Below are 21457 nucleotides of genomic sequence, written 5' to 3' on the forward strand. Positions count from 1 at the left end.
AGACTTTAATAATTATTAAAAGTAGCTGTACGTAATCATTGTGCTACTAATTATTGTCCTTTTATGTGCCTACAAGCTTGCCAATGATAAATTTGGTTTTGAATGTGTGCAGTAGTTCATACTAAGTATGTATGTAAAAGTCTGGTTAAATCCAGCTTAATACAAATTATTTTAAAATATACATCTCTTGTTATTTTTTTTTTCTGTCTACAAGGAAAATATATACCATGATCTACAGAAACTTGGTAGTAGTCAATCAGCAGGGTAAGTTAATTTTGAGCATCATGAATAAATACCATAAAAAGATTTTAAAGACATTTTTGTTCATGTGCATGTTTTGTAATTGATTCTCTTTAGAAGTTGCTTTAATATAGTAATAAAAATATGATAAATTTATTAGAAGTACATATGAACTAAAACCACATTATACTGAGGTTCTAATGTAAGGTTAAATACCCTGTTACATTAATTTAAGACTTGGGATATCAGAGTTAGGATTTGTTTTGAAAGGTCTATAATTTCAAAAGCTCCTATTTAGGAGTGATCTACCTTGAAAATGTATTGAAAGGCTTTGGGAAATAATACAGTTACCTAGGTAGGACATTGTGTAAGGATGAAGGATGGGTCTTTTTCTTTGATTATAGACAAAATTTTGTTTACCAATTTGTGGAAGTGGAATTTTATGTTCCTACTTCTGGTTCTTAACTGGTTATTTTTGGGTCACATCTCTCTTAAATAAGCTGATAAAAGCATTGGGTTCTTGTTCCAGAAAGATGCACATGGGTACATATACATGGATAAGTCAATAAGTGTTTTACAACCTTCTTTCCATGAGAAAAGCCCTGATTTATGTGCTTGCTGACTTCCATAGTATAATACTCTCATTTGAAGGCTAAAAACATGGAATTGGGAAGAGATGTACACAGTTTAGTTTTTTTTTTGAGAAGGAATCTTGCTCTGTCACCCAGGCTGGAGTGCAGTGGCACGATCTTGGTTCACTGCAACCTCTGCCTCCCAGGTTCAAGCAATTCTTCTCTCTCAGCCTCCCTAGTAGCTGGGACTAAAGGCTTATGCCACCATGCCCGGTTAATTTTTGTATTTGTAGTAGAGACAGGGTTTCAGTTTATTGGCCAGGCTGGTCTCGAACTCCTGACCTTGCAATCTGCCTGCCTTGGCCTTCCAAAGTGCTGGGGTTACAGGTGTGAGCCACTGCACCCGGCCCCACAGTTTGCTTTTGAATACACTATACCCTTCCTAAAGCCCATCCTCGAACTACAGTTAAGAAATGCTGTTAGGCCAGGTGTGATGGCTCATGCCTATAATTCCAGCGCTTTAGGAGGCTAAGGCAGGAGGATCACTTGACCCTGGAGTTCAAGACCAGCCTGGGCAGCATGGCAAAATCCTGCCTCTGCAAAAACTACAAAAATCAGCTGGGTATAGTGGTGCATGCCTGTAGTCCTAGCTACTGAGGAGTCTGAGGCAGGAGGATTGTTTGAGCCCGGGAGGACAGGACTGCAATGAACTGTGGTCATGCCATTCCAGTCTGGGTGACAGAGCAAGACCTCATTTCTTAAAAAAGACAAAAACAAAAAAACACCTCTCAGGAGCTTATTTAGTTCCTAGAATGAAATGACCGCTCCCTTGTACTTCCTCTCTTCCATATTCAGATTTTATTGTAAATTGCTTTGTTATACGTGTGGGTTTTTTGTTTTTGAGAGGGACTCTTACTCTGTCACCCTGCTTGAAGTGCAGTGGTGTGGTCTTGGCTCACTGCATCCTCCACCTCCAGGGCTCAAATGATCCTCCCCCTCAGCCTCCCAAGTTGCTGGGACTACAGATGCGCTCCACCATGCCTGGCTAATTTTTCTGTATGTTTGATAGAAATGGTGTTTTGCTATGTTGCCCAGGCTAGTCTCAACCTGAGCTCAAGAGATACTCTCACCTCGGCCTCCCAAAGTATAGGGATTACAGGCGTGAGCCACTGCGCCTGGCCGTTATACTTGTTTATATTTTTGTTACCTATGTCCTATTCAGGTTTGCATTCTGCATCACACAGTATAGTGTTTTATTAATGTGGTATTTAATAAATGTGTTGAATACTTATTCTTCCAAAGTTAGGATTTAAAGCCCAGAAAAGTACCTCCATTTTATCCCAGAATAAAAGTAGTTATTAGGCTGATGATTTGGCATTTTATTGTTTTAAAGCTCTTTAAGAAATTGTATGATAGCTAAATATACAATTATAGTATTTGTGGTAGTATTTTGAATTTTCTGAAGTATGTATCCCTGATGTATTAATTCCTTCATTTGTTTAAATAAACTTTGGCACGTTACTAGACAAATTATATTACTGAGATGGAAACTTACAAATTATTTGCAGTCTGAGTTTGATTTAGATATCAGTAGAATTAACTTCAGAACTCCTATTCCATGTTCTCAACTTTGTCACTTTTTTTTTGAGATGGAGTCTCTTCTGTTACTCAAATTAGAGTGCGGTGGCATGATCTCGAATCACTGCAATCTCTGCTTCTCAGGTTTAAGCGATTCTCCTTCCTTAGCCTCCTGAGTAGGTGGGGTTACAGGTGCCTACCACCACGCCTGGTTAATTTTTGTATTTTTAGTAGAGAAAGGGTTTCACCATGTTGACCAGGCTGGTCTCAAACTCCTGACCTCAGGTAATCCTCCCACCTTGGCCTCCCAAAGTTCTGGGATTACAGGCGTGAGCTGCTGTGCCTGGCCTAGGGCTTCCTTTTTATTACATCTTTTTTGTAGCATCTGTTTATACTAATCCAAAATTCCTGGACAATATAACCTATTATGTACAACTTAAGAAAATTAGTGTAATACCTTACTCATAGTATAAAGAGAAAATTAACATATGATAATGCATAATTTCAAAATGTTAATGTCCAGGCATAAGTTCACTGTTAAGATGAAAATGTTTCCAAGGGGGTAGTAAAGGGTATTTGATGATGATTGTCTGTATATACCAAATCTGAAACTTTTTTTTGAGCTGCAAGTCTGTATATCCAACTACAAATGAAACCTATGTGTCTGAATAACTCAGTTTGTTATCTTCCCATCCGATCTGTTTATCTTTCTAAAGTTTCTCTTTTCGTGAATGGTGCCACTCATTTATTCACCCAAGGCAGAATCTTGGAGTCATCTTAACTCCTTTCTTCTTTGCCTTCTATTATTAAATACCAGGTCTTGTTGGTTTTTACCTATTTAATTTCTCTGGAATTTGTCTTCCATGCCTTAGTTTAGGCTTTAATCGTTTTAAGTTTGTATTGCAATTGTCTAATACTGGTTTTCCTGCCTCTGCCCTATTTTTCTTATATTTTGCCAGAGTGATTTGTCACTCTCTGCTTAAAATTACCATTTAGGAGTTCATTATTGCTCTCTGGATGTAATATTTTCTGTGAGCTAGAAATCAGTTTTCTTTCTTGGACTAAAATCCTTTTTAATGGTGAGTGGCTGCAACATCGCATTAGGGAAGATTCTGAAGTATCTGCTGGGAAGAATGCAGTGATAAGGGAATGACAGTCTGAGTCCTGCTTTGGCTAGACGCCCAGGATCCTTTACAATCTGAACCTGCCTACATTCCAGTAATAATGAACTGCTTGTGGTGTCCTGCAACAGGAACTGTTAGTTTGCTTTTGGATACTTTTTCACATGGCATTTTCTTGGTCTGGAATGGCCTTTCCTAGCCCTATTTTCACATTGTCCTACAAAATATTTCCTGATTTTTTGCTCCTCAGACACTCCCTGTCCCTACCAAATAATGACTGTCCTGTCTCTCTGCTAATTTATCTTACAATCTTTTAATGTCTTGATTATACTTTGCTCTTCTACATTAAAGTTGAATTATTTTATTTACATCTGCAACATTTAGTATGAGGGTGCCACCTGGAAAATACATGTTTAATGTTTATTGAAAGGTTAAATTGCATAAGGGTTTGTGTTAGACTGATCACATATCTACCGAATAGCCGCCCTCCCCCCACCTACCAAGTTTCTGATTCTTTTTCTTTTTTCTCAGAATCATCAGACTCAGGTACATCTGTGAGTGAGAACAGGTGTCACCTTGAAGGTGGGAGTGATCAAAAGGTAATCTTTAAGTAAATTTCTCATTCTAATGTAATATTATTTGCCAGTTGGAAAGGTTATTTACAACAAATTAGCTTACTGGTTATGTTAAGTTTGTTGTATTTTATTTTTTTCCTGAATGCTTAGGACCTTGTGCAAGAGCTTCAGGAAGAGAAACCTTCGTCTTCACATTTGGTTTCTAGACCATCTACCTCATCTAGAAGGAGAGCGATTAGTGAGACAGGTATATATGAGTATTTGACACATTCACACAGCTTTTTGATGTTCTTTCTTTAATGAAATTAGTGCTTTTAGACTTAATTAAATTGTTCCCTTTTTTTGGTTGAGATAAATTAACCTCTGAGTTTTTTCATTCTTGATTTTATTAGATTTACAAATTGCTTATTTAGCAATATTTTTCTGGCTGACTACAGCAGGCACAGTTTACTGTGCCCCACCTGGAGTTTATAGTTAGCCAAGTCTCTGTTAAGCTAATAGGAGGTGGCTGGGTGTGATGGCTCACGCCTGTAATCCCAGCACTTTGGGAGGCTGAGGCCGGTGGATCACGAGGTAAGGAGTTCAAGACCAGACTGACCAACATGGTGAAACCCCGTCTCTACTAAAAAAAAAAAAAAAAACAAACAAAAAGTAGCTGGGCCTGGTGTTGCACACTTGTAATCGAGCTACTCAGGAGGTTGAGGAAGGAGAATTGCTTCAACCCGGGAGGTGGAAGTTTCAGTGAACCAAAATTGCACCACCGCACTCCAGCCTGGGTAACTGAGCAAGACTTAGTCTAAAAAAAAGATAATAGGAGGCAGGCATATAAACTCCATTTTCGCCTTTATTCTTAGTCACCTTAACAGTTAAAATTTTAAATTGTTGTTTTTAATAAATGATAGTACGTACCTATGAATTTTAAAACAGAAAGTAAATAGCATTTTAGAAATGAAGAGATAAGGGCCAGGTGCGGTGGCTCACACCTGTAATCCCAGCACTTTGGGAGGCCAAGGCAGGCAGATCACAAGGTCAGGAGATCGAGACTAGCCTGGCTAACACGGTGAAACCCCGTGTCTACTAAAAATACAAAAAATTAGCCAGGCGTGGTGTTGGGTGCCTGTAGTCCCAACTACTCGGGAGGCTGAGGCAGGAGAATGGCATGAACTGGGGAGGCAGAGCTTGCAGTGAGCCGAGATCACACTACTGCACTCCAGCCTGGGCGACAGAGCGAGACTCTGTCTCAAGAAAAGAAAAAAAAGACAGAGAAAATACTTGAGAACAGTTAGTAGAGGAGAAGACCGTAGCCTGAGGAAGTCACAGTAACTAAGACCGTATGATTCAGATGAAAGAGAATGTCAGATCAGTGAAACAGAGTAAATGAACCCAGACCAGAATCTTGTACATGCGGGCAGAAGACAGGAAGGGCAGAGGTGTCTAGGGCAGAGGTGGAACTAGAACAAATGGTAGTTACTTGGGAAAAAGGTGAAGTTACATCTGTACCTTATGCCAAAATGAATTTCAAATGAGTTTAAAAGATAAAAATAGAATGCAACATATTTGAAAGATAGTCACTTTAAATTTGACTGTTAATGTCTGTATTACGTAAAAGTAAGGAAAACATTGAAACTTCAAATAGCAAAAAGGGCAGACAGTTCACAGAAATTTCCCACAGTAAATACAAATGACTAATAAATAGGGGGAAAGGGTGAATTTTGGTGATTTTAGCTTTACAGATATTAAAAAATGCCTAAAGGGTGTCCTTTTGGTCTATCAAATTAGCAAAAATAAATTTTTTACTCATCCTTACAACTTGTGTATTAGCACTGATAAACTGTTGGTCTACAAGTTGGTATAAGTTGGTAAAAATTGATTAAATTTTTCAGATTATAAAAAAGCTTAAATGGCCTGGTGCTGCAGTGGCTCACACCTGTAATCCTAGCACTTTGGAAGGCCGAGGCGGGTGGATCTCTTGAGGTTAGGAGTTCGAGACCAACCTGGCAAACATGGTGAAACTCCCTCTCTATTAAAAATACAAAAATTAGCCAGGTGTGGTGGCAGGCGCCTGTAATCCCAGCTACTCAAGAGGCTGAGGCAGGAGAATCACTTGAACCTAGGGGGTGGAGGTTGCAGTGAACCAAATCGTGCCATTGCACTCCAGCCTGGGTTACAGAATGAGACTCTTATCTCAAAAAAAAAAAAAAAAAAAAGTCTTAGAGTTCTTAACATTATCCTAGCAACTCCATTTCTAGGAATCTATCTTAAGGATATAGTTAAAAATTCAAAGATTTATATGTAGAGATATTAATTACAGCATTATGTATAATTGCAGCCCGGCCAAGATCACCTTTTTTAAGATAGAGAATACAAACAGGATTAAGAGCTCATGTGAAGAACTTGTGATCTAGTTGTGGAGATAAAACATAAAAATTCTTAGTGGGATGTAAGAGTATTTTGGGAATTGAGAGGAAGAGGAGATGACTTTTGGTTAGATAGGCCAAGAGAGGGAAATGAAATGAGCAAAGGTGTGAGAGTTGTACCTGTTTCAGGGATGTGGATTTTATTTCACTTAATACCATAAGCCTATTAAATACTTACATATAAGGCTGCAGTGAACACCTTTGCACATATATCCTTAAATTATTATGGAGATATTTCTCTAGGATAGAGAATATATTTCTAGGATAGAAAATATTTCTCTAGGATAGAGAAATTGCCTGCAAAATGTTGGACGATTTAATATTCTTACTAACTGTATAAAAATGTCCTTTCTTGGCTGGGTGCGATGGCTCACGCCTGTAATCCCTGCACTTTGGGAGGCTGAGGCGGGCAGATTACCTGAGGTCAGAAGTTTGAGACTAGCCTGGCCAACATGGTGAAACCCTATCTCTACTAAAAATACAAAAATTAGCCAGGCATGGTGGCAAGCACCTGTAATCCCCAGCTACTCAGGAGGCTGAGGCAGGAGAATCTCTTGAACCTGGGAGGTAGAGGTTGCAGTGAGCCAAGATTGCGCCATTATACTCCAGCCTGGGGGACAAGAGTGAGACTTTGCCTCAAATAAATAAATAAATAAATCCTTTCTCAAATCATTGATATTGTCTCATTTTAATTTTTGTCATTCTCGTGAGTGAAAAATGAGATCATTTCCCTTTGCATTTCTTTGATCCCTAGGAGGTAGGAGATTTTTTTTTTCCATTACTCAAGTACATGACTCAAGATTTTTCATATGTTTATTAGTCATGTGTATTTCTTCTGTGACTTGCTTTTTCCTGTTTCCTTAAAAAAAAAATCCAGTCTATCTTGATATGGTAGGACTTTGTATAATATGTATGATATGGGTATTTTTTTATTATATATGTTGCAGATATTATCTTTGAATTTGACCTTGGCCTTTTAACTTTTGTTTGGTATGTTATTTTGCCATGTAAACCTTGACGTGATCTAATCTTGATAGTCTTTTTTTTTTGAGGGCTTTGCAGTATTATGAAATACTTCTCCACCCCAGCATTATAAGAATATTTTGTTATAGGTACTTGCATGGTTTTGTTCTTTATATTTAGATCTTTAATCCACCTGGAATTCATTTTTATGTCTAGTGTAAGGTAGGATTCTCATGTCTAACAGATTTGTCTAACATTCTGACCCATTCAGAGATAATTTATTATTTAAAATAAAATGGAAAATTTTTACTGGTTTTGATTTCTGTTTAAAATACAGGATACTGAAGAGCCAGGTTTAGTGGCTTAGGCCTGTAATCCCAGCACTTTGGGAGGCTGAGGCACTGTGATCACTTGAGGCCAGGAGTTTGAGACCAGTGTGGCCAACATGGTGAAACGATCTCTACCAAAAACACAAAAATTATCCAGGCATGGTGGTGCGCGCCTGTAATTCCAGCTACTTGGAGGCTGAAGTCACAAGAATCACTTGAACCTGGGAGGCGGAGGCTGCAGTGAGCCGAGAATGTACCACTGCACTTCAGCCTGGATGGTCGAGTGTGACTCTGTCTCAAAAGAAGAAATGTAGGGTACTGAAGAAATGGAAACATTAAGAATACCTTATAAGTAAATTAACCACTTTGGCTCTTTTCAGAAAAAAAAAAGAGCTCTTATATTTTAAAGTTTGGTTTTGGCAGAAAATAAAATTCCTAGATTGTTTGGTTAATAAAAACTTCATTAGATGGATTAAATTGTGATATATGGAGATAGAGTTCTGAAAGAAGAATAGAAACCTCTTAAAAAATAGTATTCTCAGCCTAGGCAACATGGTGAAACCCTGTCTATACAAAATATAGAAAAATTAGTGAGCTGTGGTGGTGCGTTCCTATGGTACCAGCTACTTGGGAGGCTGAGGTTGAGGTGGGAGGATCACTGAAGTCCATGAGGCAGAGGTTGCAGTGAGCTGAGATTGCACCTCTGTACTCCAGCCTGGGCGACAGAGCAAGACCCTGTCTCAGAAAATAAATAAATAAACAAACAAATACACATGTACAGCTAGTGTTCTGTTGTAACTCTTAGTTGGACAGATTCAATAAAACAGTGTTAACTTTTGAAGCTAATTTTATTGGAACTAAGTTTCTGTACAGATAGGTACTCAAAACAGCTCAATTTTCTAAATCACAGTACAGCAATTTATGTTTTTTTCCTTACATATCCAGAAGAAAATTCAGATGAATTATCTGGTGAACGACAAAGAAAACGCCACAAATCTGATAGTATTTCCCTTTCCTTTGATGAAAGCCTGGCTCTGTGTGTAATAAGGGAGATATGTTGTGAAAGAAGCAGTAGCAGTGAATCTACAGGGACGCCGTCGAATCCGGTAATGTTCTCATTTTTAAGTAAGGCAAGACTCTTGCTGTTAAACTGTAGTCCTGGCAGTCCTAACAAGCATACTGATCGAATGTACATGTGTCTTACGAGATTGATGCAAAACACGGTGCTAAATTTTACTTTAAAATAAAACTACTGTATTGATCTCTGCCTTCAACCCAAGGTATTGTGAGAAATGTGGAAAATAGTGGAGTAACACTAGTATTGGTAAAATTAGTAGTAGTATTAGTAATTATCGGTGTCACTCTATGTATTAGAGAATATTTGTGGACCACTGCACCAATAGTACATTCAAATAAATTGGAGCATAGAGTTGTTTGAGAATTTTGAAATAAAGGAACAAAACCCAAAATTTGGTTCAGTTAAATATTTTAGCATTTTAAGGCCAATTTGACTATTTAGAGTAAAAATATCTTTTATTACAGCCATCAGCAAAAAAGTCAACATAGTCTGAACTTAACATTTGCCAGATAGGTCTAGACATCAGGTAAGTTCTATTTATTTATGCTGTAAAATACAGGTTTATACTGGGCTGGGTGTGGTGGCACATGCCTGTAATCGCAGTACTTTGGAAGACTGAGGCGGGTGGATCACCTGAGGTCAGGAGTTCAAGACCAAGCTGGCCAACAAGATGAAACCATGTCTGTACTGAAAATACAAAAATTAGCCACGCATGGTGGCACACGCTTGCAGTCCCAGCTACTCGAGAGGCTGAGGCAGGAGGATCACTTGAACTCAGGAGGTGGAGGTTGCAGTGAGTTGAGATCGTGCCACTGCACTCCAACCTGGGTGACAGAGAGACTCAGTCTCAAAAAAAAAAAAAAAAGAAAGAAATGCAGATTTATTATTGCATGGATGACGGGAGAGTATCCGTACTTTTTAATTACTAATACAGACTTCCAAAATAATAGCGAGCAGCATTTCTTAAGAGATGTCACTGAAAGACGTTTGGTAAAATCTTTTTTTGTTAACAAGAATGCTTGACAAGTGGAATATTTTGTTTTGTATGTCTTTAAACAGGCTTGTCCAACCCATGCCCTGTGGGCCATATGCCACGATGGCTTTGAATGTGGCCTAACACAAATTCATAAACTTTCTTAAAATATTATTAGAATTTTTTTTTTTTTTTTTTTTTACAATTTTTTCCCTGCGCATCAGCTATTGTTAGTGTATTTTACGTGTAGCCCAAGACAATTCTTCCAATGTGGCCCAGGGAAACAAAAGGATTGGATACAGTTTTTGGTAATATGGCAGTGTTGATGGTCATTATTCTGGATATTAGTAATCCTTGTAATCCTTGTATAGTTCTCTAGAAGATGTAGGAGATGGAACAAATTGTGGTAGTAATCCTAGTCTTTTACCTGTTATTATTAATTCCTGTATTATCTTTTTATTTTTCTCTTCCAAAGTAGTGATTGTTTGAACACATACCTGCCCTCTAGAATTACTGTATTTAATGGAGCTGTTACTCATGTAGACCACTAGATGGCATAATGAGCTCCTGCTCGGTCTGAGAGCAGGTTCTTCATTCGTAGATAATTTAAGTTTATACCAGATTCCATTCAGTTGAGATGGCACTGCAGATACAGTAGTAGTCAAGGTAGATATGATTCTTGTCTTCATGGGGAGATAGATCATTAATGACAAAAATGAAAAAACTTAATAAATCCAGTGAAAAAACAGAGGTGCTTGAGAGGAAATATGTGTGATAAAATTGAATCCAATTAAAACTTGATGAGTACACAACCTACAAGTTTGGTTAAAAAGAGGATTATCATATCCTATTTATTTATTTATTTATTGAAATTGAGTCTCTCTATTGCCCAGGCTGGAGTGCAGTGGTGCAATCTTGGCTCACTGCAACCTCTGCCTCCCAGGTTCAAGCAATTCTCATGTCTCAGCCTCCTGAGTAGCTGGGATTACAGGCTCCCACCACCACACTCGGCTAATTTTTGTATTTTTAGTAGAGACAGGGTTTCAGTATGTTGGCCAGGCTGGTCTTGAACTCCTGACCTCAAGTGATGTGCCTGCCTTGGCCTCCCAAAGTGTTGGGATTACAGACGTTGAGCCACAACACCTGGACCCCCATTAAATGTATAGTTTTTGTTAAAGTTATATCAGAATTCTAGCTGAATGGAGTCCTTGTTCTTGCTTTGTACCTGGGACACTGCCTTGTTACTGATACGGCTTTGAGGAGTAGAGGAACATCAGATTTTTTGTTTTGAGTTGAATTAGGTAAAATGACATGGACACACGTGGAGTGGTTTAAAGGAGCAGAGAGTTTAATAGGCAAGAAGGGAGAAGGCAGAAGGAAGAAGCTCCCCCTTACAGAGTCGGGGTGGGGGTGCTCTAAAGCTGAAAGAGGAGTCCTCACATACTAGCTGGTTTTATGTGATGGCTGGAGGGAGTGGTGTCTTATTTGCATAGGGCTTAGAGGGTTGGTTTAACCAGGCATGTCATTTAGCCCTCGAGAAACCTACCCCTCCCACTCTAGTCCTTTAATACTGCAAATGCAGCGTGCCATGACATTTTACACATGTAGGGTTATGTAGGGGCAGCCATGCTGTTAGGTACCTGTTGGGGGAAGGGCAAGAAGACGACAGTGGGAATTGCCATGTTGGGTGGACCCTCTTGCGTTTGCATCTTAAAGGTTGCCGGCCTTTAAGAGCCAGGATTTTATGCTAGACAAGAAATGTTTCTGGAGCTACAAAAAACCTTCCAAGGACCACTTTCCCTTTCTATTTGCCTAAAATAATTTCTTAATAACTCCCACCACATTATCAAAGTGTGCAGTAGAGGGGTATTTCTTTTTTTCTTTTTGGTAGTCCTGTCCTGCATTCTCTTACAAAACCCTATCTATTAAAAAATCTCAGCTGGGCACAGTGGCTCGTGCTTGTCATCCCAGCACTTTGGGAGGTCCAGGCGGGTGGATCACCTGAGGTCAGGAGTTCAAGATCAGCCTGGCCAACATGGTGAAACCCCATCTCTACCAAAAATACCAAAAATTAGCTGGGTGTAGTGGCGGGCACCTGTAATCCTAGCTACTCGGGAGACTGAGACAGGAGAATCGCTTGAACCCAGGAGGTGGAGGTTGCAGTGAGCTGAGATCACACCATTGCAAGGGCAACAAGAGCGAAACTCCATCTTAAACAACAAGAACAACAAAATCTCGTTTTTCAGGTTAAGTCCCTAGTTGTGAAAGCTTTTGGTAGGGCCTGTTTTTTTTCTCTTCTGCATTTTAATTTCCCTCATTTGAGAATGTTACAGTCATCACTGGGTGTCATCATTCACCAGTTTGTGAAGGGAGTTAAAGGAAAGTGCATTCCTCTCCCATCTTTTCTTTGGGGTTTAGTAAATTGTGGGAAACTAAGACTGTGTTCTAGACTGTACACCACACAGTTTATATTATGATCTTCTGTCATTTTTGCAGCCTTAGATTCCATTTTTAGCTAAGACTGGGGTTTTAAATAACTTGTTTAAGGTTCCTACAACTGTCGCAATTGGAATTCAAACAATTCTAGGTATTTCTGACTGCAAAAATCTAAGATCTTTGCAGAGCAAGCCTATCTGATGCTTTAAAAACAATTTTTTTTTTTAAAATTTTTGAGATAGTCTCTCACTCCATTGCCCAGGCTGGAGTGCAGCGGCATGATGATGGCTTACTGCAACCTCAACCTCCTGGGTTCAAGCGATCCTTCCTCCTCAGCCTTGAGAGTTAGCTGGGACTACAGGTGTGTAGCACCACACCTGACTAATTTTTTTTACTCTTTTTTTTCAGAGATGAGGTCTCGGCCTGTTGCCCAGGCTGGTCTCAAACCACTGGGCTTATGTGATTCTCCTGCTTTGGCTCCCAGAGTATTGGTATTACAGGCATGAGCCACCACCCGCAGCCTGATGCTTTTTAAATATATAGTATTTAGGCCTGGTGTGGTGACTCACACCTGTAATCCCAGCACCTTGGGAGGCTGAGACAGGCGGATCACAAGGTCAGGAGATCGAGACCATCTTGACTAACACAGTGAAACCCTGTCTCTACTAAAAATACAAAAAATTAGCTGAGCGTGGTGGCGGGCACCTGTAGTCCCAGCTACTGGGGAGGCTGAGGTGGGAGAATGGTGTGAACCGGGAGGCGGAGATTGCAGTGAGCCGAGATCATGCCAGTGCACTCCAGCCTGGGGTGACAGAGCGAGACTGTCTCAAAAAAAAAAATATATATATATATATGTTTTTAAATAATACATATTTGTATGTTAAATTTACATATAAATTTATATATATAATTATATAAAATATATAATTATATAAAAACATTTTAAATATATATTTTTATATATAATATTTAAAATATATATAGAGAGAGAATTTAATAGTTTCTGGGGCATTCTTTTATGAACGTTAGCCAAAACTTTTAAAAACCACTCCCAATATTGCATTTTTTTATAGTATCCTAGGACAGGAATTGGCAAACTTTCTGTAAAGAGCCAGATAGTTAATTATTTGGGCTCTGCAGGGCCGTGGTTTCTGTCACAGCTACTCAGCTCCACTCTTGTAATGCAGGAGCAACCATAGACAACAAGTCAACAAATAGGCATGGCTGTGTTCAATAAAACTTTATTTATAAAAGTAGATGGGTGATGGGCCACCGTTTGCACACCCCCTACCATAGAGTATGTTTTCTGAGACTTAATGTTTCTTGTGATTTACCCCCTTATTCTAAAATTAGTGCACTTTAGTTAGTTGAAGTATTTGGTTTGTGGGGTTGCTTTGTTAGAGTGTTAATTGTGTCCTAACTTGACTTGTGATTCTAATCTGATTGGTAGTAGAGCCCCTGTTAGGAATTAGAGCTGCAACTTGATGAATGTTGCTTTTACTCTCCTTCTTAACACTACTCTTAAAAAAGTCTTTTGACATCAGAGGCCTAAAAATAATATACTTTGTTTCCGTTTTTAGAACTGATGCAGATATGGATATCATTTAATCTAAGCTCCTTTTCTAGATGAAGTAGCTACAGCCTTTAGAAGTTAAATGATATGGGCTGGGCGCGGTGTAATCCCAGCACTTTGGGAGGCCAAGGTGGTGGATCACTTAGAGGTCAGGAGTTCGAGACCAGCCCAGCCAACATGGTGAAACCCCGTCTCTACTAAAAATATAAAAATTAGCCAGTTGTGGTAGTGGATGCCTGTAATCCCAGCTACTTGGGAGGCTGAGGCAGGAGAATAGCTTGAACCTGGGAGGCGGAGGTTGCAATGAGCCGAGATCATGCCACTGCATTTCAGCTTGGGCGATAGAGCAAAAAAAAGGGCCAGGCGCGGTGGCTCACACCTGTAATCCTAACACTTTGGGAGGTTGAAGCGGTTGAATTGCTTGAGGTCAGGAAATCAAGACCAGCCTGACCAACATGGTGAAGCCCCACCTCTACTAAAAATACAAGAATTAGCCAGGCATGGTGACACACACGCCTGTAGTCCCAGCTACTTGGTAGACTGAGGCAGGAGAATCGCTTGAACTTGGGAGGTGAAGGTTGCAGTGAGCCGAGATCAGGCCGCTGCACTCCAGTCTGGGCAACAGAGCAAGATTCCGTCTCAAAATAAATAAATAGATAAAATAAGTTAAGTGATGTGTCTAAGGTTAAATTAGCTACTTAGTGGCAAGTGTAGAATAAGTCATATCCTGACTGCTAGACTTTTTCCACTTGTAGCCTTCTGCTTAATATATGCTCCTACCCTTAGCCACTAACAGCAAATGTTATTGGCCTGAAGGTCTTATTAGGTTCGTACACAATTTATTGAAGTCTTGAAATGAGGAATCAGGTGAGCAGCTACAGGTTTTGTTTTTTAATTTTCTAAAGGCTCTTTAAAAGAAAATCTCAAAGTTTATTAAAAAACGTAAGTATCTATGACTCAAGAGACATTTTTCTAAGAAAAAAAACCCATAAGTATTATAAGTGTTGTGTCTTGTTACTTGTATTCTACCAATTTGGACATATAAAGTTGAGTAAAGACAGGTCTTAGCCCAAAGTGTATATATTTCAGATGAGAATCATGCCTGCAAAGTTATGTTTTGCATAATTTATTTGTGAGACTATATAATTCATTATTATACAAGTAGTAAGGATGATTAAAGGTGGAAGAGCCTTTTCAGTTACAGTATTGACAAAGGCTTAGTCAAAGAAGGATGAATAGGATTTTGAAACTGAAATTATTCTAGTTAGAGGGGGAAAGTGTGGAAGTTGAAATGCCAAGATTAGTTGAGGAAGCAATCTAGATCTGGCAGGATTGTCCATATTTAGTAAGGGAGAAAGGGTGTCTAGTTGAAGACAGACAAAGATGTTAATACAGTCACACTGTATGTACTTTCAATGCCAAGAGACTTTGGCATTTTTCCTTTATGCAGTGGGGTTTTGAACAGGGAAAATAACATAGTAATAACCTTGAAATCTTAATCTAGTTTAAGTGTGCAGGATGGATCTGAGGAGGAAATGTGCGTGGCAACCAGCTCCAGGATGACTGGGTGGGGGGGCCCAGTCCTCCCCCCACCGATTTCCCTCGGGACCCCCCGGATCGGAGTAGCAGGCCCATCCCCCAAGTGTTACACCACTAGCAGCAGCAGAGGCACAGGGATGAGTTAGGAAGCTGTTACAGAGGTCAAGAGCTGATGTTTATTAAGTTATATATTTTTTTCTTGTTTTAGGATCTTGATGCTGGTGTAAGTGAACATTCAGGTGATTGGTTGGATCAGGATTCAGTTTCAGATCAGTTTAGTGTAGAATTTGAAGTTGAATCTCTCGACTCAGAAGATTATAGCCTTAGTGAAGAAGCACAAGAACTCTCAGATGAAGATGATGAGGTAGTATTTTTTTTCCCCTCTAATTATATTGGAAAATTATTAAATATTTTCCATGTTCATTGACTTTGAGATTGGAATAATAATAAATTCAGATTTCACTTGAAATCTTTACCTCTTGATTTGTTCAGACTAACACACTGGTTTGTGGACCTGAGGATTTCATAGTTCTTTATTATCTGATTTATATTATTATATGACTACTAATGCCGAGAAATCAATAGACCTCAATGAACATGCTTATTATAATGGTCTGTTCACTTTTTAAAAATATAATTCAATTACTGTTTTAATATTAACTTTTTATAAAAGTAAAACATGCATACAGTTAAAGTCAAATAGTACCCTCAGAGATCTGTCTCCCAGAAGTGACTGCCTTTAACATTTCTAGCTATTTCCCTGTTATTTAATATCTCCATATTATTTATTTATAAAGTAAAACCACTTAGCTGAATGTTTTGTTTTATTCATCCTAAACATCCTTTGTATTGACTTTTACCATTGTAGGTAAGGATTTCTCTCTCCTGCATTTTTTCCCCCTTTACACTCACTCACTCTATTTGAAATTGTCTAAGACTTTCTCATATATTGTAGTACATGATGCTTGTTTAGGACTTATTACTAGGAAGCCTTCTGATTGAAGGAAAAAGGGTGATGAATTGATGCTAACGAATGTGTTTTATTAGGTATATCGAGTTACTGTGTATCAGGCAGGGGAGAGTGATACAGATTCATTTGAAGAAGATCCTGAAATTTCCTTAGCTGTAAGTATATATCTACTTTTTTTAAGAAATAAAAAAAATTTCATTAAGGTCAAGATTAGGAAAATATGTCTAGCCTACTTTCTGAAATGAGCTGATTTTTATAAAGTTAAAATGTTTTTGTAAAGTCTGAATAAAGCGTTTTTCTTTTATTTGTTGTGATGAGACATGTAGCTATAATTTTTATTTTTAGGTGCTGGAATTTGAACTTTTTTTTTTTTTTTTAAAAAAAAAAAAAAAGGTCTTACCCTTCTCCCAGGCTGGAGTGCAGTGGTGCAATCTCAGTGCACTGCAGCCTTCACCTCCCAGGTTCAAGCGATTCTCATGCCTCAGTCTCCCGAGTAGCTGGGATTACAGGCGTGCACTACCATACCCCATTAATTTTTTTGTTTTTAGTAGAGATGGGGTTTCACCATGTTGGCCAGGCTGGTCATGAACTCCTGACCTCAAGTGATCTGCCCACCTTGGCCTCCCAAAGTGCTGGGATTACAGGCATGAGACACTGTGCCCAGCTGAATTTGCACTTTTTGATGTTATTTTGGAAAATTTCAACGTATCTCCAGTATACTCATCACCCAGCTTTAACTGTTACCAACATTTTGCCAACCTTGTCAAATGTAAACTATTTTTTTTTTTTTTTTTCAATTGAGATAGGGTCCTGCCCTGTCATCCCGGCTGGAGTGCAGTGACAGGATCATGGCTCACTGCAGCCCCCACCTCCCAGGCTCAAGTGATCCTCCCACCTCAGCCTCCTGAGTAGCTTGAGACTACAGTTGCATGCCATCACACCCAGCTAATTTTTGTATTTTTTGTAGAGATGTCACCATGTTGCCCAGGTTGGTCTCGAACTCCTGGGCTCAAGTGATCCACCTGCCTCAGTCTCCCAAAGTGCCAGGATTACAGGTGTGAGCCATCACACCCAGTCAAATGTAAACATTTTTATTATTGATTCGTATTATAAAATGTGGTAGGATTTGCCATTAAAGAAATTAAGGCTTAAATGTTTACATCTCATGCATACTTCACTGACTTCCTGAGGTATTATAGGTGTTTTTAAAACTATCGTGCTTTAGTTTTTGTTCTTAATATTGCCTTCATTATATTTAAATAGGAAATAAATTCCATTTTTTCTGAGTTATAAACAGTTACTAAGTATTCAAATGCAAAAAAGGATGAAAATTCAAGAGTTTCCAAAGTTTTTAGTGTATTAGAAAATAATTTAAATAACTAGTTGAATCATTTGATGTTGAGTAAAATATTTTAGATACTTTTAATTTTTTAAATCTATTTTAAGACTCAAAGACTCAAATTATTTTAGATATCGATCTTGCAATTTATTGGACTTTTTGATGTACTTTTACTCCATATTGCAAGACCTTTTTCTTTGGCTTTATGACCTGTGGAAAAACCCCCTTGTATAACTTGAAAAAAGAAGAATGAATAATCTATTTTTATTGCCCCTGTCTTAAGGTCATTTGTGAAGCAATCTCAAAATGGTTATGGAAAGACCTCTTACCAGTTTTTACTTGTTAAATGTCCTCAGGCAAGAACCATGCTTCAGCTAAGGCAAAAAGATAGGTTATGTAAAAAGGCTGGGGATGTGGGAGAGTTTGTTATCCAAATCACACGGTGGAAAGGTTTGCGGGATGAAACGTTGGGAAAAGGAAGAAGCATTGAGCAGTTACAGAGATGAGAACACAGGAAAGGATAGACAAGTAAAGGGCATATATTATGGTTATTGACCAAGGATGGTAGGTTTTAGCGGCAATGCTTGCTGTGAAAAATGTTTTAGCATTTCTCTTGTGGATAGGGTTAGGGAATACTCAGTTAAGCCATGGTTTTAGAGCACTTCTAAGGTACTTCTAGTCACTGGTGGATTAGGAAGTCTTTCTCTAGGAGGCAGGTTTCATCTAGATTGGTTGGATGGACTCTTGGAATAGCGTCTAGGGTGGGCGTGGATATAGGCTGCATGACAGAGTAAAAGATCCCATAGACTTGCTTCAACTAAAGGAAGCAACTGCATTTGTGTCCTGAAACAGAGAACTTTATAAGTACATGATTAATATCACATCACAGTTAATACATTTTTAGTTTAGAAGTTTTCAGGATGGTATGAGTGAAAAAAATGGGTGTACTTACTGTACTTTAGGAGAGACTGTTACATATTGACCTTTTAAAAATCTGTTTTGTGTATAATTGAGACATATAACATGATGTTTGACACACTTGTAAATAGTGAAATGATCACTACAATCAAGCAAATTAATGTAATCCATTATCTTGAATAGTTAACCTTTCTTGTGTGTGTGGTAAAAATACCTAAAATCTACTCTTTTAGTAAATTTCCAATATACCAATATATAACTAGCTATAGTCCTCATGCTGTTCACGGTGACTATTTTATATAAAACATGAAACACTGAATACTGAGTTGTATGATATATTTTACCTTAGACATAGCAAAGTTGCTAGCATTCCTGTGACTAGTAGTTAAAGGGTTACAGAAACTGACTCTGTCTTATTTCATTGAAGGACTATTGGAAATGCACTTCATGCAATGAAATGAATCCCCCTCTTCCATCACATTGCAACAGATGTTGGGCCCTTCGTGAGAATTGGCTTCCTGAAGATAAAGGGAAAGATAAAGGGGAAATCTCTGAGAAAGCCAAACTGGAAAACTCAACACCAGCTGAAGAGGGCTTTGATGTTCCTGATTGTAAAAAAACTATAGTGAATGATTCCAAAGAGTCGTGTGTTGAGGAAAATGATGATAAAATCACACAAGCCTCACAATCACAAGAAAGTGAGGACTATTCTCAGCCATCAACTTCTAGTAGCATTATTTATAGCAGCCAAGAAGACGTGAAAGAGTTTGAAAGGGAAGAAACACAAGACAAAGAAGAAAGTGTGGAATCTAGTTTGCCCCTTAATGCCATTGAACCTTGTGTGATTTGTCAGGGTCGACCTAAAAATGGTTGCATTGTCCATGGCAAAACAGGACATCTTATGGCCTGCTTTACATGTGCAAAGAAGCTAAAGAAAAGGAATAAGCCCTGCCCAGTGTGTAGACAACCAATTCAAATGATTGTGCTAACTTATTTCCCCTAGTTGACCTGTCTGTAAGAGAATTATATATTTCTGACTAACCCTAAGAATTTAGACAACATGAAAATTATTTACATATATCAAAGTGAGAAAATGCTTCAGTCCACGTAGATGTCTTCTTCTCTTTAGTATAATTGACCTACTTTGGTAGCAGAATAGTGAATACTTAATATAATTTGCGTTGAATATGTAGCTCATCCTTTACCCCAACCCCTAATTTTAAATAATTTCTATTCTGTCTTAAATGAGAAGTGTCTTTTTTTTTTTTTTTTAAATATATGTATATGGCATTTAAATGTAACTTATTAATTTTTTTTTGAGATGGATTCTCGCTCTGTAGCCCAGGCTGGAGTGCAGTGGCGCAATCTCGATTCACTGCAAGCTCCGCCTCCCGGGTTCACACCATTCTCCTGCCTCAGCCTCCAGAGTGGCTTGGACTACAGGCACCCGCCACCACGCCCAGCTAATTTTTTGTACTTTTATTGTAAGAGACAGGGTTTCGCTGTGTTAGCCAGGATGGTCTCGATCTCCTGACCTCATGATCTGCCCGCCTCAGCCTCCCGAAGTGTTGTGATTACAGGCGTGAGCCACCGCGCCCGGCCTAAATGTAACTTATTTAGTACCTTTGATGTAAAGAGAAAATATGTGAAAGATTTAGTTTTTTTTTTTTTGTTTTTTTTTTTTTTTGAGATGAGTCTGTTACCCAGGCTGGAGTGCAGTGTCATGATCTTGCAGTCTCTGCTTCCCGAGTTCAAGCCGTTCTCCTGCCTCAGCCTCTGGAGCAAATGGGATTACAGGCATGCACCACCACGGCCAGCTAATTTTTGTATTTTTAGTAGAGACAGGGTTTTGCCATGTTGGCCAGGCTGGTCACAAACTCCTGACCTCATGTGAGCCACCATGTCCAGCCAAGAATTAGTATTTAAATTTTAGACACTCTCTTTTTTTTTCAGACGGAGTCTTGCTCTGTCACCCATGCTAGAATGCAGTGGAGTGAAATCGGCTCACTGCAACCTCCGCCTTCTGGGTTCAAGCTATTCTGCCTCAGCCTCCCAAGTAACTGGATTACATGTGTCACCATAGCAGCTGATTTTTTTGTATTTTTCGTAAAGATGAGGTTTCACCATGTTGGCCAGGCTGATCTTGAACTCCTAAACTCAAGTGATCTACCCACCTCAGCCTCCCAAAATGCTGGGATTACAGGTGTGAGGCACTGCACCTGGCCCCAGATTTTTGATACTCTTAAACCTTCTGATCCTTAGTTTCTTTCTCCAAAATACTCTTTCTAGGTTTTAAAAAAAAAAAAAAAAAAGGGCTCTTATACTCTTATATTTGGTGCTATGTAAGTGAAAATGTTTTTTAGGTTTTCTTGATTTAACAATAGAGACAGGGTCTCCCTATGTTGCCTAGGCTGATCTTGAACTCCTGGGCTCAAGAGATCCTCCTGTGTCAGCCTCCCAAAGTGCTAAGTAGGATTACAGTCGTGAACCACCACACCCAGCTGTAAAAATGTACTTATTTTCCAGCCTCTTTTGTATAAACCGTAGTAAGGGATGGGAGTATTGATGTTATCTGTGAAAATAGCCACCATTTACCCATAAGATAAAACTTGTTAAAGCATCCTGAGTCTAACTTAGTACATCAGGCCCTTTTTCACACAAAAAAATCCTTTTTGGGATTTAATGGAATCTGTTGTTTCCCCCTAAGTTGAAAAACAACTCTAAGACACTTTAAAGCAACTTCTTGGCCTGGGTTACATAGTTCCCAGACTAGGTTTCAGACTTCTGCTTAAGGCCAGTTTTAGAAACCTGTGAATTCAGAAAAGTTAATTCAGAA

General features: G+C 38.8%; 1 protein-coding gene across 4 annotated transcripts in view; it reads left to right on the forward strand.

Moving 5' to 3' along the window:
* Positions 1-19889, forward strand: part of MDM2 (MDM2 proto-oncogene) — a 31268-nt gene extending 11379 nt beyond the window's left edge. For 3 of the 4 annotated variants that reach the window (XM_008003970.3, XM_073020933.1, XM_073020934.1), the window contains 7 exons: positions 215-264; positions 4043-4110; positions 4237-4333; positions 8741-8901; positions 15603-15758; positions 16442-16519; positions 19049-19889. In XM_008003970.3, the coding sequence (XP_008002161.1) occupies positions 215-264; positions 4043-4110; positions 4237-4333; positions 8741-8901; positions 15603-15758; positions 16442-16519; positions 19049-19624 (1186 nt within the window). In that variant the 3' untranslated portion in view covers positions 19625-19889. The remainder of the gene's footprint in view (positions 1-214; positions 265-4042; positions 4111-4236; positions 4334-8740; positions 8902-15602; positions 15759-16441; positions 16520-19048) is intronic. The other variant, XM_008003971.3, reaches the window with a different exon arrangement.
* The last annotated feature ends 1568 nt before the right edge of the window (positions 19890-21457 follow it).

The sequence above is a fragment of the Chlorocebus sabaeus genome, chromosome 11, assembly GCF_047675955.1.
Source record: "Chlorocebus sabaeus isolate Y175 chromosome 11, mChlSab1.0.hap1, whole genome shotgun sequence".
NCBI lineage: Eukaryota > Metazoa > Chordata > Mammalia > Primates > Cercopithecidae > Chlorocebus > Chlorocebus sabaeus.